Below are 17,083 nucleotides of genomic sequence, written 5' to 3'. Positions count from 1 at the left end.
AGTTTTGCAACAGAAAAACATAGCACAGGCAATGCTCACTTCTGCATGCCTCTAAGGTCAGCCTGACCCATGGTGTTCTTGGCAAAGATTACGTAGCAGTTACAATAAAAAATTTAGATTAAAAATAATCTATGGGAATGATAAAAATATTATTTTCCAGTTTCAAACACTTAATTTAATTCAAACAGAAATGCAAGCTGAATTCTGAATCATATCCCAAGAAAAACAAACTTACAGCCTTTCAAGTTTTGGAAGATGGGTAAAGGATTCAGGTTCCAACGTTTCTATTTGATTAAAGTGCAGATACCTGAAAATATGTTAAACAAAAAGAAAAATACTGAAACAATTTTCTTAATTAAGCTGAAATATTATAAAGCATGTTATTGTTCACACATTGACTAAATGGTGATAGCGATGTAGTGGCTTAACATTTTATCATCTGAATACTTGAACCTGTACTTGAATTTGAGAAATACAAGACTCAACTAACAAGAAGGGTTTGCAGACCATTATATAGTGTGTGTGCATGTCTGTGTCTGAATGTGTGTCTGTACATGTATGTGCAAAAAAAATTGTTTGAAAACCATTCTTTGGAGATTTTGGAGATACTACTTTTAATCCTCCTTTGTCAAGTCAAATTTTTATTAATATACATACTTGAATAAATGTATATGGAAAAAAGAAAATCATGAATTTTTACAGGAAAATGTTGCAGGGTGTTTAGAAAACATTTACAGTTTCCAGCAGAATAACATTTTTAGTGGGCAACTGTTTTCATTGCTATCACATTGAGTGAAAATTTCAAAATATGCTGAGAAGTAACCTGCTCTAGTCCATGAATACTGGCATTTAAAGCTAGGAACACTCTCAAAAGCCAAACAAATTTGTAACCTAAAACCAAGTTTGACTGAACTGCTTTTAGACAAAAGACTTCCCAGCAATTGGGTTACAATCAACAACCACAGCTGTGCTCTGTTCGATGCTCTGTCGATGCTTACGTAAACTATTGATATTACACAGCAACAAATATTACACAGCTGTTAATCCTGTAAAACTGAAAAAATCCAAGGTAACAAGTTAATTAACCAGATTATTAATCAGCAACTGCTCTGAAAATTAGACTGCAAAAATCTTTCCAGTCTTGACTATGTTGAGGAGGTACTCCATAACCTTGCAGACAAGAAAACAAGACGTAATTGATAAGACTTGCACAAGGAACTGTAAAAATGATTTATAGACTTTGGATCCTGATTATACCCAAATGTATCCAAATTTCCTAAAGTTTGTTATTTGACCTCTGACAAACTCAGGAACATCTGGTGAATGTGCATGTAATCACTGTAGGCTGGAGAATGAAAAGGCCCATCATTAAAAAACAAAAACAAAATCTCAGACCCCAAAATCTTCTGAAAAATCAACCCTTCAGCATGAAAAGTAAAGGGACACAGGAACACCCTTGTGCTGAAACACCACACGTGCTCCACTCCCTGACCTGAGCCGAACGGTCGCTGCAGAGAGAGGGAAGCGGGAACAGGCGGCGATTACGGCAGAGGTGTTGCAGCGAGCCCGGTAAGGCGCGTGCAGCGGGGAAGCCAGGCACGTGCCTGGCAGCCTCCCAGATCCCCCGCCAGCAGCAGCACGGGCCCGAGCGCGAGCCAGCGAGTGATGCCAGGGAGCAATGAATGGGGACCACAGAAAAAGCCAATAAATCAGCATGGACGTGATCAGGCACATCGGAGTGTCAAGTCTGCTTATTGCCAGTGCAACGCGCGGCCACATACTGTAGCGAGCACCGAGTGTGATCCTGTTTGCATAAGGAAACAAGAAGTGCGTAATCCTGCTATGCCTGCCAGTCTTCAGCTCCCTTTTGAAAATAGCGGCCAATTTCATCTAAATTAAAAAGACAGACATCTCAAAGGCAGATACTTCCTGCAAGGTTCATTTGAATCACCAGCAGAGAGCCCGCCGTGAGGTCCAGCCCTGAGGAAGGACTGGCCAGACGGTGCCGGTGTCTGCCTGTGGGTAGGGGGCAGGCACGGCTCCCCTGCAGCCAGGGCTCCGCTCGCCCACCTGCCCAGCATCAGCAGCGCTGGGGAGCGGGCAAGACACGCTGGGGGTCACAGCAGTGAAAGAGGATGAAGGGAAAAAACAGACACAACTATAAGGTTTGTTACTTCTTCTGAAGCAGCTTTCATTTTGGAAAAAAAATTACACACACTACTTCTTGTGCAGCCAAGAGGGATTTTTTCCTTTTTGACTTTGTTAATTCTACTTGCATTTTTGTGATTCATAAGCACCTTGCAAACATGTCTCCTTATCTTCCCAATAAATTAATCTCTTGTACTTCTTTGGTATTGACAAGATTTGTAGGTACAAGTAATACCTCCTACTGGAACAACAAATAACACTGGTAAAAGCAAGCACATGGCAGCACACAGCCCCTTCTTCAGGTCCATGGATCAGAGGTGACATTAGCAAAGAGAGAAAAACAAAAGGCACCTCTCTTGGATGGTTTGAGTGATGTATATACATCATTTAACTCAAAGCAACAGCTCATTACTGCTGTTTAGTATTCAAGACTACTGCAATTACAGATGTAAAGAATACTTTATTTGGCTGAAAACTGGTCTTGCTTTTCCAACCAAATTAATCAGTTTAATTAAAACAATACTTCTGTTTACAACCTCAAATCATCACAGATACAGCTACAGTAATTCAGGCACTGAAGCACATTATAACAGTTAACTTTACCTCATCAGAAATCATGCTGCGTAAAGTAGCTCAAAACATCAGATCAACTGGATCAGTCCAACTGGAAAATATTCTTAACTGCTTCATATGACAAGTGAGTTGGGTTTTGCAGGTCTTTAAATTATGACCTCAAAAAAGTCCTTAGCAACTTGTCAGGCCATTTATGAACAGAATAGTGTTAAATGTGTAGACAAAGTTATTAGCAACAAATATAATTCTAAAAGAAATAGATGCATGAACCAGATTGCATTGTAAGTCTACAACAAAAAGAATAAAAACCCCTTGGCTTTATGACCTACACTTTAATCACATTTTATCGTTTAGGTTTATCACTTACATTATTTTATTCTATCTATCACATTAATGCTTTTTTAAAGAATTTTTAATATTTTAATTAATATGAGAATTTCTTGGACTGGAAATTCACTTTAAAGGTAATCATATTCAGGAAATAATCTCACACTGACATGTCTTTATAGACATATTTTATGTTCAAAGTAAAAACGCTCTTAAAAATAGCAGTATGATATAATGAATTTGATATTAAAGAGACTTTCATAACAGAAATTTAAAGAAAAAGCATGCAAGAGTGATTTTTAAATAACCATGTCTTCCTTTTTTAATGCTGAATTCATTATCAAGGATGAAACAGAAGGAAAGGAAACAAAGGAAAAAAAAAGCCCAAACCAAACACACCTAGAGGAAGATAAAGATTTGATCAAATAAGCATGGTACAGATTTTCTCTTTGTTATTCATCTTGGAGGATGAAAATTTAGAGCAAAATTCAGTCCCACTGGTATTTTTCACAGCACTGAATTTAGGATTATATCTTCTGTACCATAATATTTTTATCTCCACGTCTCTAGGGAAGTACTTAAAATCCATTAGTTGAGTACAATCTATGTTTTCAATATTCATTTCATATGATGGAATATTATATCACAATAATGGCATATTCATTGCCATTTTGATTATTTGAAAGAGAATGAACAAACATATTTTTCCCACATTTATCAAAGACATTTCCCTGCCCAGGGGTATGACAAGAGTAACAGGCTTAAACATCAAGGAAAAAGATTTAAATAAGATGTTACAGTAACAATATAAAGCATTGGAACAGGATACTTAAGGAGATTATGGAATCTCCTCTTTAAAGACTTTTAAAATATAGTTAGATAAATACCTGTTTCCAGCCATCTAGGTTTGTTATCCCTAGCCGATCTTATTTTAGAATAATAAGGATGTACTTCTAAAGGCCCTTTCATACCTTTTGGGTTTGTTTATTCATTTGTTTGCTTGTTTATTAATTAATTCTCTTTCATTATTCCCTACCATAGGTATTTTTAGCAGCAATGAGACTTTATTCAGGTCACATACAGTTATTCAAAAACCAGGAACTCTTTGTAATAAAAACATTTCAAACCTACTGAAAATTGAATTGAGGGAAATAAAATGAACATAACAAGCTGCATCACTGTATGTAAGATAATGTTTTTATCTATTAATTTCCCCCAAAATACATACATGTGTACAGAAACTACAGCATAACTCTAATAACAGCTGATAAAGAGCAAAATTGGTATGTTAATATGAAAGTTAAAAGAAAATGCATAATTAGTATTCCACTAAGATTAGGTAAACAAATATAAATAATTCCACTAGTATTTGGGGATCCGACTAGTCAAGGACTGCAGAAAACACTTTTTGTCGTTGATACATGCAGCTCTTAAGCTGAGATCTCAAAAAATATAGTAGATATTTGGAAGAAAAACAATGTACACACCTCTGTAAATAGACTGCATTTAGAGCTTGATCTTGGGATGCAGATCCAGCAAACTTGTGACTGCCCAAGCCAGGTACTTGTGACATTTCAGGTGGGATTCAATTGTCTAAGCACAGGCATATAGAGGCATACAGTGGTTGTCTAAGCCCAAGCATATAGAGGCGGCTTTCGCTGCCTTTTGGGTGCTCTGTCTGTCTTCCAGCTGCTGCTCCAAAAAAAATGCAAGTTTCCCACAGCTTTGTGTTGCATTTGCCAGACCAAAACATACGTCTTGCAGATTTAACAGGGTCTAAACTGGTACTAAGCGGTTACTTTTCATCAGCTGACGTTCACCCTTCATGCCCCGGTGTGACTGAAGAGTTAGGTGACAAAATATGTATGGCTCAGTGTGTTTGAGCATCTAAAACTGCCAGGTTTTTTTACGATTTTACTCTAGCATAAGTGAGTTTCAAAATCTGATTCAAAGATCCTTGTTCCCTTAGCAGAAATTTCTGAAGAAAAAGATATTTCTACTACATCAGCAGCTAAGAATTCTGCCGTGGAGGTTTAATGCCAGAAGCAGTAAATACTGGGGTTTTTCTTCCTTTATAAAGCAACAGGCTTCCTAAATCAAAATATATTTACAGTTTCTCTCAAAGAACAACAACAAACAAACAAAAAAACCCCAGAAAAGTGTTTGCTTTGCTGTTCAGATTTTTTAAAAAAGCAACTATCGGCTTCATTCCACATCATTGGAGTAGAAGAAATTACTGTGGACCAAGTCTTCCCCTGAGATGTGGACCACATTTCCTTCTGAGAGCTCTGCTAAGCATTGAGAAGAGCACTTGGCTCAGCAAACACATCCAGCACCAAAATGTCTTTGATAACTTGAGGCCACAGAAGCCTCAAATGCGGAAACATTGACTGAGCAGCCAGTACAGTCCCAAACTGAAGTTAGAGGACTTGGGAACTTGTTCACAAAGAACTGGCTCTATTTCCAGACTTCCCAGTTAGAAATAAGACTCAAACCCTGTTTAAAACTTAACCTCATACAGAATAACATTGATGTCTCAAATCTGAGCATAAGCTGATACAGTGTGACATCACTGCAGGCAGAGAGGCCTACCTGCAACCTAGCGGAAAAGTACATTCAGAAGGTGTTAATATTCCAAAGTGACTTGTTTTTTTCAGTCATGACACAGATCAACAGGAAACAGCGCAAAAGAAAAAAGGGCAATTGTTGACACTTGCAGCCTATCAGGCTTGTGGCATGTGGAAGAATATTATTGTGGAAGAATTAGTAATTCAATAAATGGGCCTCAATATCTAAAATTCTACACAGAAAATAAGAAATGCTATTAGCATGCAAGTAAGCCCTACCAGTTGCTGTCAATATGCTGCAGTAATCATTGCTAGAGTAGAAGGAAGAGGAAGAGAAAGGTATTAAGGAAACAAATAATACATTCATATATGTTTCATAGTAATCACTTTTGTTTTGTGTAGAAGCTCTTCCTTCAAAAGGCATCTGTTGCCCTCTAAAATGAGCTTGTATGATTCTGTACCCATCTGAAGTGCCATTTTATTTCAGACACACACTGTGCACACTAATATCCCCTAGAGGATTATAGCAACAAAAAAACTGGTACATATCATAGAAAGTTTGTAATACACTGATAACTGTCAGGAGTTTCAAAATGTATGTTGGTCCTAGCAGAAATATGTTAGCCCCCAAAATGTAGCTGCTACAAAACTCATTGGGGTAGTACTGTTATTTGGCAGTCAAACTGTGAAACAGCTATGCATGTATAGCTCTTTTAGTTTTTCTAAACATGACCATAATTAATGTGTAGAAATACTTGCTGATTACAAAATAAAATATAGTTAAACTTAATGGAATCAATACAATCAGGTTTTGTCATGCTAATGACTGCACTTTTCACTCTTTTTCAACAGAAATTATTCTTCAGTCATTATCCAGGAAAAGGAGTATTATTTTAATCAGCCTTTCTAGAAGAAACATGTGAAACATCTACGTTACAAACAACAAACTTTCTTACTTCTTAAACATCTGTATATGGCAATGATTAACACGTATGAGGAATAGTAAGGTTTTCATTTTAAAATCTCCTGTTTTAAAGTATAACAAAACTGGGTTAAATTCAAGAGATTAATTCAGCTTTAGTTTTGCTGGCATAAAACAAAGTAACTGCTGCAGTCAAAGGAATTGCAATGTTATAAAACCTACAGAAATTAAATCAGTCTATAAGCACTATACATTAGTTTTCAACATTTTCTACAATAATGCTTCTTCTTTGTCAAAGCTATGCAACAATGTATAGGGACACCGGGAATGCAAATCACAAATAAAAGACAAACACAGAAATGAGGAATTTGACACAGAGATCAATTGTGTTTTTCCACATGCAAATGATTATGGGGCTCTGCCTAACAACCCAGGGAGTGCAGACATGCAGAGCATGCAGGCAGGATGTACGGATCAAGGCGTGCACTTTTCCTCTGCGGGGGAACCATGGAGATGACAGCACAGAAGAGAAAAGGCACTTACAGTTGTTCTAGAGAGGCAAGTCCTTTAAATGCTTGCCTGTCAATTGACTGGATTTCATTCTTGTACAAATAGCTGAAACAAGAAACAATCAGTAATATTAGTACACAAACAAGAGCTACATGAAGGTGGAAAAGAAGAATTAAGTTGACACATGAAGACAGTTTTTCAACTACATATTAGAAAAAAAATACAAAACAAAAACTAAACACATACACATAAAAATACTTTGCATTGAGATTTCATCGCAATTATTTGCCAGGAAAGACAAAAGTCTAGGGCCTTGTAGGCCCTGAGGCTGTCACCCAGATGGTTTGGGATTCCCAGTGCTCACTGTCACTACTTACTGTTTCTTTGCCCCTCAGTTTCATCATAGGCTTGCCAAAAGTTAAAATAAATTCAACTTCATGGGACAGAATTGCATCAGATGTGCCTTTACCAGAACGCACTGGGGATGCCACTGGCCTCTTACTTTCCTTAAAAGATCTCATCTGGATACTGGTACAAATATTCAAATTATGATGGAATTTGTCTTTTGACCAGAATTTCTTTCTAGTGAGAATTTCTATAACTCTGCCTGTGTCACCTTTTGAATATTTATAAAAAAATACAAGTTAGAATATTGGTACTGCATACAGCACTGTATGTTTTATCACTGTGTAGAAGATCGACATTAGGTCTCCATTGATACTCCATAATATAAACAGAATAAACATGCGCAGAGTACCAGTATGTTCACATATGCTGGCTACACCTTTTCTACAGAATAAAAATAATCCAGGATGGATCAGTGTATGTGCTCACTTTCATCATGCTTTTAACAGTAAAGATGGTTTAGTGAGAGGGTGCTGGAGAAAAATCACACAGTTTAGCTGATGACTGCAGTTTCTGCATGGAGGCAGCAAATGAAAATACTGTTGGAGTTCAGAGTCAGTCACTCTCTTTTTGTGTTAAGTTAGGAACAGGTTCACAGTAAGAACTTTCTCACAATTATTTTGACAAACAGTTTGAAACAGTTAATCAGGCACAGATTTATATGAAAAAAAAACAATGAAGAGACTTTGGACCCCAAATGGCTTTATTAGCAGGCATTTTATTAGTAGTGAGTTTGGCTTTTTTATTGCTAGAGTTTTCAGTAACGTACTGTAAATATTGCAAACTTCTTTGATGCAACAGATAAAATACTGGCTCTGCTGGAGCTGGTGGCAGTTTTTACACTGACGACAGAGGACAACATTTCACAATAGGCCTTAATAAGGAAAAGGTTGTAGACATCTGATGTTCACCTCATGACAACTTTGGGGGACAATATAGAGTTGTATCTTTCTGTTTAGTCTAAATATATATTTCCAATGTACTGTTTGCTGAGAATCCAACACATGAATATATAGACTCAGGTGTGCTTAATTAACACAGACATCCATCTGAACAAAAACCAGAGTTCCTCCAACAACAGAACAGCTAACGAACAAAAGTTTGTTAAGTTTTTTAAATGCTGAAAATTCTGAACAAATTAAACTGGAAAAAAATACTGTCATGTGAAAAGACTGTAAAAACTTTAAAAATAATTTAAAAGAGAGAGAACAGGTGTATTACACTTATTTTGGATGTGGAATTTGTTTTTATTCTATTTGCAAAAAAATATTATTTCACCGGTATTCAAATATTTGTTTTGACTCAGATTCACCAATTCACTTCGGGATCACAGTCATTACCATTTTGTCTCTCCCTAATTTTCTTCTCTTTATGATAATACATTCCTATCTTATTTTACAGTGAGGATTTTAAATGCACCATTTTTTCTCACTCCTTAGAAAATTTCAAAGACTGAATAGCCAAAGTGTAATTTACTTTCTTAATACACTCCACTTGCCAGTTTGCAAATTCCTATTATTCCTGTGAGTGATAAACTCTGATCAGACCATTGAACCAGAGTGGGCTAAGATGCTTTTAAGAACTGACCAAAGTTAAGTATCTCTTAGGGGTATTTGAAGAATTTTATTCAAGAAGTTTGAATTAATTAAAAAAAAAAAAAAGAATCACTGATGTAACTTTTATTTACTTTCTGCAGACAAAGTAAAGCAGACTGAAGAACAAGGTGGGGTTAGAGGAAGACTGGGATAATGACTTCGTAGTTTTTCAGACTTTTACCACCATACTGCAGGGAAGGGAGTAGCCTTTCATGTCCACTTTTGGAGCTCTTACCAAGCCATTGTGGTATGACTTTATTTGGGATTCAACTTTAAACTACAACTTTTGCTGTGCTGATCACCTCAAACTGCAGGACACTCAACTGACCTCAGTCCATCATGTCCCCCCTCCATGGAGAAACCCCACCAACCCAAGGGTGCAAAAAGGTATGTCCTATGACAGATGTGTTAACCACCCTTTCATTTAGTTGTGTAGATGTTTCCTTGAAAATATTAACAGAAAGATTAAAAAAAAATATACATTTGCCTAATGAAGAGAGAGATGGCAGAATATAAAATACAACTAAGTAGCACTCACAAAAAATATTTATGTCTTTCTAAATTGCTACTTTGCCTAACAACCGAAACTTTGCAAACACTAATAAAAATTTCTCAAAATTTATACCAGTCACATTAGTAGAAAACTGATTTATAATATAACTAGGGACAAAGTAATTTATCATTTGATTTATTTAAAGCTCTATCACACAACTGAACCATTAGACTCTTTCAAAGGATGAATAAACAGTGTATTAAGATGACAAGGGATATATTCTACTAAGAAATTACATTATTTTCTGGCAATTACTACTAACTATTTTCTGAAGAGTATAAAAAAAAAGAAAAAAACCCTCTTTCTAGAAATCCAAGCAAGGCTGATAAAGACCAGACATATTGGTCATACACTTGGGAAATGAACAAAAACATAGGTAACCACTTATCAGAAAATTAGAAAAAAAGGAGTTTTAATTAAAAAAGTTTTATAGAACCCCTATAAGGATAATTTTTGGATTTTATGGGCTGTATTACAAGTCATGTGATTTAAGAAAACCAAGATCCTGACATATTCATTTGGAACAAGACAAAAAAAAAAGTGCAAAGTAATGGCAACATCAGGCAGTGCAGAGTAAAACCTGCCAAGTAAATACAGGAAAGAGAGATGTACATAGAAGCATAAAACAGATGGTGAAATCAGCAATGTGAATTGCAAAGAAATGAGATTTAAAATCACAGGAGATACTCAAAGGAAAAAGTAACATGATCATGACAGCAACAGTGTCAGAAGGCTCAGAAGGAAATGTGACCTAATCCCATTTCTGGAAAGGTGAGTTGAGCAGCGCTGCACTTTGGCAAACCCCAACACATCTTCTACTACTATTACTCCATTCACCAAATGCAAAACAAACCTTGCATGTTCCCTTTTAGTATTTCCAGAACCGATACATTTTGTACAGTCTTAATTTCAATTTATCATTTGATTATCACACTGTTGCCATGTCTGATTTCTCACTTCTCCATTTCTTACTAAGTGAACAGGTCTCGGTGTTGTTGCCAAAGTAATTTTCATTCTCCATTTTTATTTACTACACTTCCTTCACACTTGCTTGTAGTATACTACTCTGTAAATATCAAGCACCTTCTGTTTACCTGGACAACTCTCTGTAACTGCTAATCCATATTTAATATTTTTCCATATCTCCTCCCTAGACTCTTTTTTTTTTTTAATCTTAACCTCATATTTTCCACTGCTGATTCCAAATCTTCTAACATCCTACATGTTTATAAACTGTAATATGTCTCTGCCTTCAGTTCCCAATTATCTTCTGTCTTGGAGAATGTTGACTTTCAGGATCAGGAAGGATTATCCTAACAAGTTTCCACAAATTTGCCTGCACCTGTATTACAAGGTTGGGAAGCTTTTCTTTCTCATCTTTCTGTACTACCACCTCTAGTCAGTAAACTGAATAACTCACAGGAAGCCAATTAAATATATTCAGTTCACCATATACATCATATATACATATACGCCTTGTGTCAGGAGCAACAAATTACAAACAAGTTACCAGTCATTTTGCTCACATGAAAACAACTTTGTAAATTTATTTAAGTCAGGACTATTCACATTATCCTTTGCAGAAGGGGGAACATAAGACCAGAAAAATTATACAGAATCACTGAAGTGCAGAAAGAAACTATATTATGGATGGAGTCCAAGCTACTTTTGCCTTTTTGATGCTTATTAATGAACAATACTGCCAATACTAAGGCATATAAAATAAGAAAGACAGACAGAAAGGCAGAAAGAAAAAGTATTCTCTTGGTTTCATAGTGAAACAATAATGACACCTATTTCTTTACAACTTTTAGTATATGAATTCAAAGAAAAATTATTACCACAAAAAGCACAGCAACATCACACAAAACTGTTTATAGAACTGTCAAAATTTCAGTTACATAAAAACTTACAAGAAAAGAAATAATCCTAAAAAATAAGATTCAGAAATCATATGCACGTTTTTTTTATAATGTAAAGACCAACTTCTTCAATGATTAATATTTTTAATGCACAAAACATTGAGAAAATATTATTACTCTGTCAAAATGTGTTGTCCAGACAGACAATTATGAAAATATATATATACCTCATAAAACTCTACTCTCAATTTTAGAAACAAACAGTACAAAGCACTATTCAAAAATCCCAGGGCTCTTCGAGTCTTGTTGGAAAAATCTTTGACTAAAAGACCAAAAACTGCAGCAGAGATACAAGAATGGGCCTTGACATCTCTCTCTCAGACATTGGCTTTAAAAAAAAAATACTGTATTATGTTTTATACTTACATATTTTATACATAACTCAATACTTACAAGTATTTTTACACATATAATTATATTTACTAATAGTTATATATTTTATAATTTTATATGCTCATATTTCTTTAAATCAAAGCCACTGAGAAACAACAGGTTTTCTAAAATTACTCGGTGAATTATACATTTCCAGAACCATCTGCAATCCAGTACTTCAGTTCTCCTAAGAACACAAATAACATCATGGACTAACGATCTCATTTTATGAAATAGAACAACACAAGTTAGGTTTGAAAATATGCATAGGATCAGGCCATTCAAAGTCTCAAATATTCCAGATAATTTGGTTATATATATTAAATTCTTAACAATATTTTTTTCTTTTAAGAAATATTGCGATTTTTCACCCCCCTAATTTCTATTTAACTTCATCCTGTTGGGAAAAAGTAGTTTCTTTTGTTTCCTTTGTTCCACAGAATACACTTAGCACGTGCTTAGCTAACATTTTCACAGCTGAACTGTATATATTTGCTACATCTGAGCCTTCTGTATTGATATCTGACCAGTACCAGCATTTTGTTAACTTTAAGGCTGTACAGTTTAAGGCTAAACAGGCAAATGCTTTTAAAGCAAAAAGATCTTGAACTTTACTTTAGCAAAACAGGGGATGGCTTTAAAGAGCTCTCTGCAGTTGAATGAACTATCACATCAAACATTATACTCAAATTTTCCAGGGAACAAGATGAAAAGGAAAAGATCTTGCTCTCAAAATTATAGATATAGGTAAACACTACTACATGTATATGAAAACAAGCAAATCATAGTTCAGTTATCTCTTTTCAGTCTTCTATTGAGCTGAACAGAGTACATAGTTGAGTTTTATTTCAGGTTTACTGCAGCTAGGCAAAGGCAGACGTAAAAATAAAGAACTAATAAGAACTAAGCAGTATTTCTGCACAGTTGCTGACTATGGAAAGAAGCTTAACCATCCCGACTTAGCAGACCTTACATACCAGATACACTATTCAGTCATCACGGACTTTAATAATTAATTGGAAATAATATGTTCAGTATTCTTTTTCCCCCAGTTGTGTATAGCTTAAACAATTTTATTACTGAAGGACAATATGCACAAAAATGAGACCATGAAATGTAATCAAACACATCATGGAAAACTGGGTAACGTATTTGCACAAATTTATGTGACTTATTTTCCTCTCTTCTCTCACCTCCTTAGATCTATTCAGGCTGTATTCTTGAAAACTAGATGGAAAATTAAGTTTCCAAATTGTTTCCAAAACAATGAAATCTTAAAGTGATCGTTTTTTTTCTGTACAGCGCACAAACAATGATCAATATTCCAACACAATGGAGTGAAACTTTTCTATGCAACATTACATAAGGTGGACTCTAGAGACTAGACCTGAGAATCCATGGCAACCTACTAAGTCTTTTTTGCAGATAAAAATAACAACTTTTGATGCCTTTTGTTTATTCAGATCATTAATACAGTTGGTATGTTTGTGAAAAATGGGAGGAGTTATTCTTAAAATACACAGTTTGCCTGAAGACACAGACCTGATGGCCAATAATATAGGTACTTCTCTCTCTTGTGTTTGACTTTATTTTTGTCTTACGAATTTATATTGCATCCAGTGAACAATATAGTAGTTAAAAAGCTTATGTAAATTACAAGCTCCTGTAAACACAAACAAATCTTGGACTAGCTGCCTTTAAACCACTTTTCAAATCACAAACTTAAAAAGTACTTGTATGAAGGTTTCAGTGAACTTTTGAAGACATGACCTCCTAAACCTTTAAACAGACCCCTTTTTAAATTATCTTTTAAATTGCATATAGTAAAAAGCAATTAGTAAGTCCTTTAAAATCTACTGCCTACAGATATCACAGTCTTATATTAGCATTCTCAAAGCATCTACTTACAGAAAAAAGGACGTACAGTTGCCCCCACCCCATCTTATTTCACAGATTTTTCAAAGCAGTTTATCTCCCAAGATAGTGAATCAGATTAAAATACTTTCCCCATGAAGAAATTCAGTTACATATTGATGCAAAAAAAAAAAAAAAGACATTCATTTAACTTACAGATATTTCAGATTTTCAAGGTCTTCAAATGCCCCACTAGGTATTCTTTTAATTTGATTGTTGTTTAGAAGCCTATAAAGAGAAATAAACAGCTGTTTAACATACACAACTAGTAGGGAAAAAAAACCAACATGTGTAACACAGGTATAAATGTAGCACTAAAAGGAAAACTTAAAAATATAACAAAACAAAAAGCTTTTTCCCTAACAGTAATTGTTAGAAGAAGAAAAAAAGTGACGTGCTTACAGCTGTTCAATCCTTACCTTGCAGGAGACAACTAAAAAAATTAGACAGAAATAAAAAATTTTAAAAATCGAGAAATTGAAATTATGTGGCTTTTTGTGAGTATCTGAGATGAAGCAAAAAAAATTCTGGTCCCAAGTCTACACAGAGGGCTGAAATTGATAAAATCAACATTAACAAAGATTTGCCACTAACAGGTGCATTGAAGTGACTTTTCCTAGATGTTTCTTAGTGATATTCTGTGTACCGGGCCCTTCACATCACACAGGAACACAACCGCCTGTCATCACAGATTTGCACTCATCTCTCATGCAGTGAGTAGTTTTGTGAAGAGAAGGGAATCCAAACTTTGTGAATCCTGTCTTTATTTGAGACTTGTGGGTCTCAGATCAGTCATTTGAACAGTTTAAAACTTGAGGTCAGATATCTGACAGAAATTGTAACTCAAAACTGAGAATCAACTACAGAGGCATGATCAAAGGTGCCTGGGAGTAGGGATAGCTAGTTAAAACATCTTGGTAGTACAGATTTGGACAATATACTTCTGGGGGAAAGTCCTAGCATTTCTCCTCGTGTGAATATACAATACAAGATGTCTCAATACATTTCTTTTGTTATGTGCTTGAAGGATAAATAGATAGTAACAATCCAAAGCTCACTGATATCACTGTATTCTGTTCCAGTTCACACACTACTTGTGTTCTAGAAAACAGTCGAATTTGCAATCATAAATTACATACATTTAAAAGAACTGTCCATCATAATTCCTCCTCATGTCTGCTAATATACTAAAGAGAAACATGCATGCATCTGTTCAAAAGTGATGTTTGAAGGAATGACAAAGGAGATACTAAGTTAAAACTATAATATACATACTATTGGCATCATGGGTTTGTAAAAAGCCTTTTAGAAAACACAGACTTCTCTTCACAAATGTATATGGTAACAGAGACCTCTGCCAAAGGAAGCTCAGTAGGAACAAAACCTTCCAACTTCTGTCAGTCCTGGTGAGCACATTAGAACAGGAGAGTTCATAACATCAGTTTGTCAAATATTTGGTAACTGCAACACATCCTCACATCTGAGCCTTTGAATAACTCTGTTGTAACTCCATGATTTATTACGTGATATTCCATCAAAGTAATTTAGCTTAATTTGGAAAAACTTATAAAATAAAGGCCTGTATTTTTCCTGTTTCCAACTAAAGAATGCTAATAAAACATTAGGATGTAAGTAATTTCCTTTTTTATTTTAATAGACATATACCTGGTTTTGCTTTCAAATACTTTGGGCCTAAACCTTACTCTCTCACCTGTGTAAATACTACAGATGAAATTTGTGATGCTACTTACCTGTGAAAAGTGAGCAAATTTGGCACATTATCAAATTAACCACATTAAATTAAAAGAGGAAGGGGCCTTAGGGTTGAAAAAGAACTTACAGGGTGTTCAGGTTTTTAAGACGTCTGAACTCTCCAGGCTGGATTTCTTTAATCCTATTAAATCTTAGGTCTCTGTAGAATAAAGAAAAAGAAACATGTTATGAAAAAAAATCTACATATTTTTTCATATGAAAAACTGAACTAAGTATGAGTCTTTTATGACCATCATGACCAGCCCCTGTCCATAAACTATAGCTTTTGGCCAAAGGAGAAGGAAAAACAAATCCAAACATTGTTTGCTAAGTTTAAGCAGAGGATTGACAAAATACAGCCTCAGCAGTCGGTGCTGAAGGCTGAACGTGTTGGTCATGAAGGATGTTCTCTTCCACAGTGAAGCATCTTGGAACTGGATGTTGAACTGTATATTTCACCAGATTGACCTGTCTTCGTATTTTAAAAGTTGCTTGTAAATAATACAGTGAAACAGATACAGAAAAACTGGGATCAGAAAAAAACTCAGGAAAAAAAGAGACAGCTCTCAAGACTTTCAAGCTACTCCATTCTTCAGTTTTGGGTAAGGAGTCTTACGTGCCTTATGCTGGCCTGCTTTGAAAACCTGTAAATCCAGCTGCAAGAAAGCTATTGTTTTTCTTATTTAATTTTATTTTCTCTTACTTTTTTATGTGTTTTTACCATCTTCTATTTCCTGTTATATCCATAGCTTAATGAGAACTTCTCCAACAAGAGAGAAGCTCCAGTTTCTCGAGCGAGGTGCTGCGGCGTGCGGATGCAGGGAAACACCACAGCTGTGGCACGCTCTGCTGAAAGAAGCAGCAGCGTCTTCCACCTCTGCCCATCTCCTTTCCCTCCCTGGCTCCAAGTCGCACTATCTTGCTGCTTGCTCACACTGGCTTTCGTATTCTCAGCAGCTCAGAAACTGATTTAACCAACTTGACTGGACTAGCAATAAACCTATGTAAAAAAAAAAAAAAACAGGAAATAATTTTCTGCCTGATCAGCACACAGGTGAGAGAGGGACCATAAGGAAAGATCAGGACCAGGAGAAAGGAAGAAGAGCAGCATGTCTGTCCTCTCCTCTAGCAGCAGACCAAGGGCACCAAAACCTTATAGTCTCTTGCAAGCAAATGGAAAGTAAGTAAAACCTGAAAGACTATGATTGCATTTACTGCAAGTGCACTTATTGCACTTTCCTTCCTAGAATACACACTTATCAATAGGATGTAAACATGTCATAACTTCAATCTTTGTGCCAAAACCAGTCCTAATTAAAACATAAATATGGGCTGCATTTTAACAGGTAATATGTTCTTAAAAGGTCTCTCTGGAATTAGGTGTTTAGTCAAAGGAAATATAGAAAAGCAGACAAAAGCTCAGCTGCATACTAATCCCATATAACTGCACTGGCTGAGGTTGTAGGTAATAGGGGGTATAGTTGCCTGAGGTCTTTTGCAAAGTACATAAGCATCATTCCTCA

General features: G+C 35.5%; 1 protein-coding gene across 1 annotated transcript in view; it reads right to left on the bottom strand.

Moving 5' to 3' along the window:
* Positions 1 to 15,720, bottom strand: part of LOC104468985 (peroxidasin homolog) — a gene marked incomplete at both ends in the record, with an annotated part of 42,510 nt that extends 26,790 nt beyond the window's left edge. The window contains 4 exons of the mRNA XM_010083295.1: positions 236 to 307; positions 7,081 to 7,152; positions 13,965 to 14,036; positions 15,649 to 15,720. Coding sequence (XP_010081597.1) covers positions 236 to 307; positions 7,081 to 7,152; positions 13,965 to 14,036; positions 15,649 to 15,720 — 288 coding nt within the window. The remainder of the gene's footprint in view (positions 1 to 235; positions 308 to 7,080; positions 7,153 to 13,964; positions 14,037 to 15,648) is intronic.
* Positions 15,721 to 17,083: the final 1,363 nt, after the last annotated feature.

The sequence above is a fragment of the Pterocles gutturalis genome, unplaced genomic scaffold, assembly GCF_000699245.1.
Source record: "Pterocles gutturalis isolate BGI_N339 unplaced genomic scaffold, ASM69924v1 scaffold30440, whole genome shotgun sequence".
Classification (NCBI taxonomy): Eukaryota; Metazoa; Chordata; class Aves; order Pterocliformes; family Pteroclidae; genus Pterocles; species Pterocles gutturalis.
The sequence above is the reverse complement of the archived record's forward strand: the minus strand, read 5'-3'. Positions and strand labels throughout refer to the sequence as shown.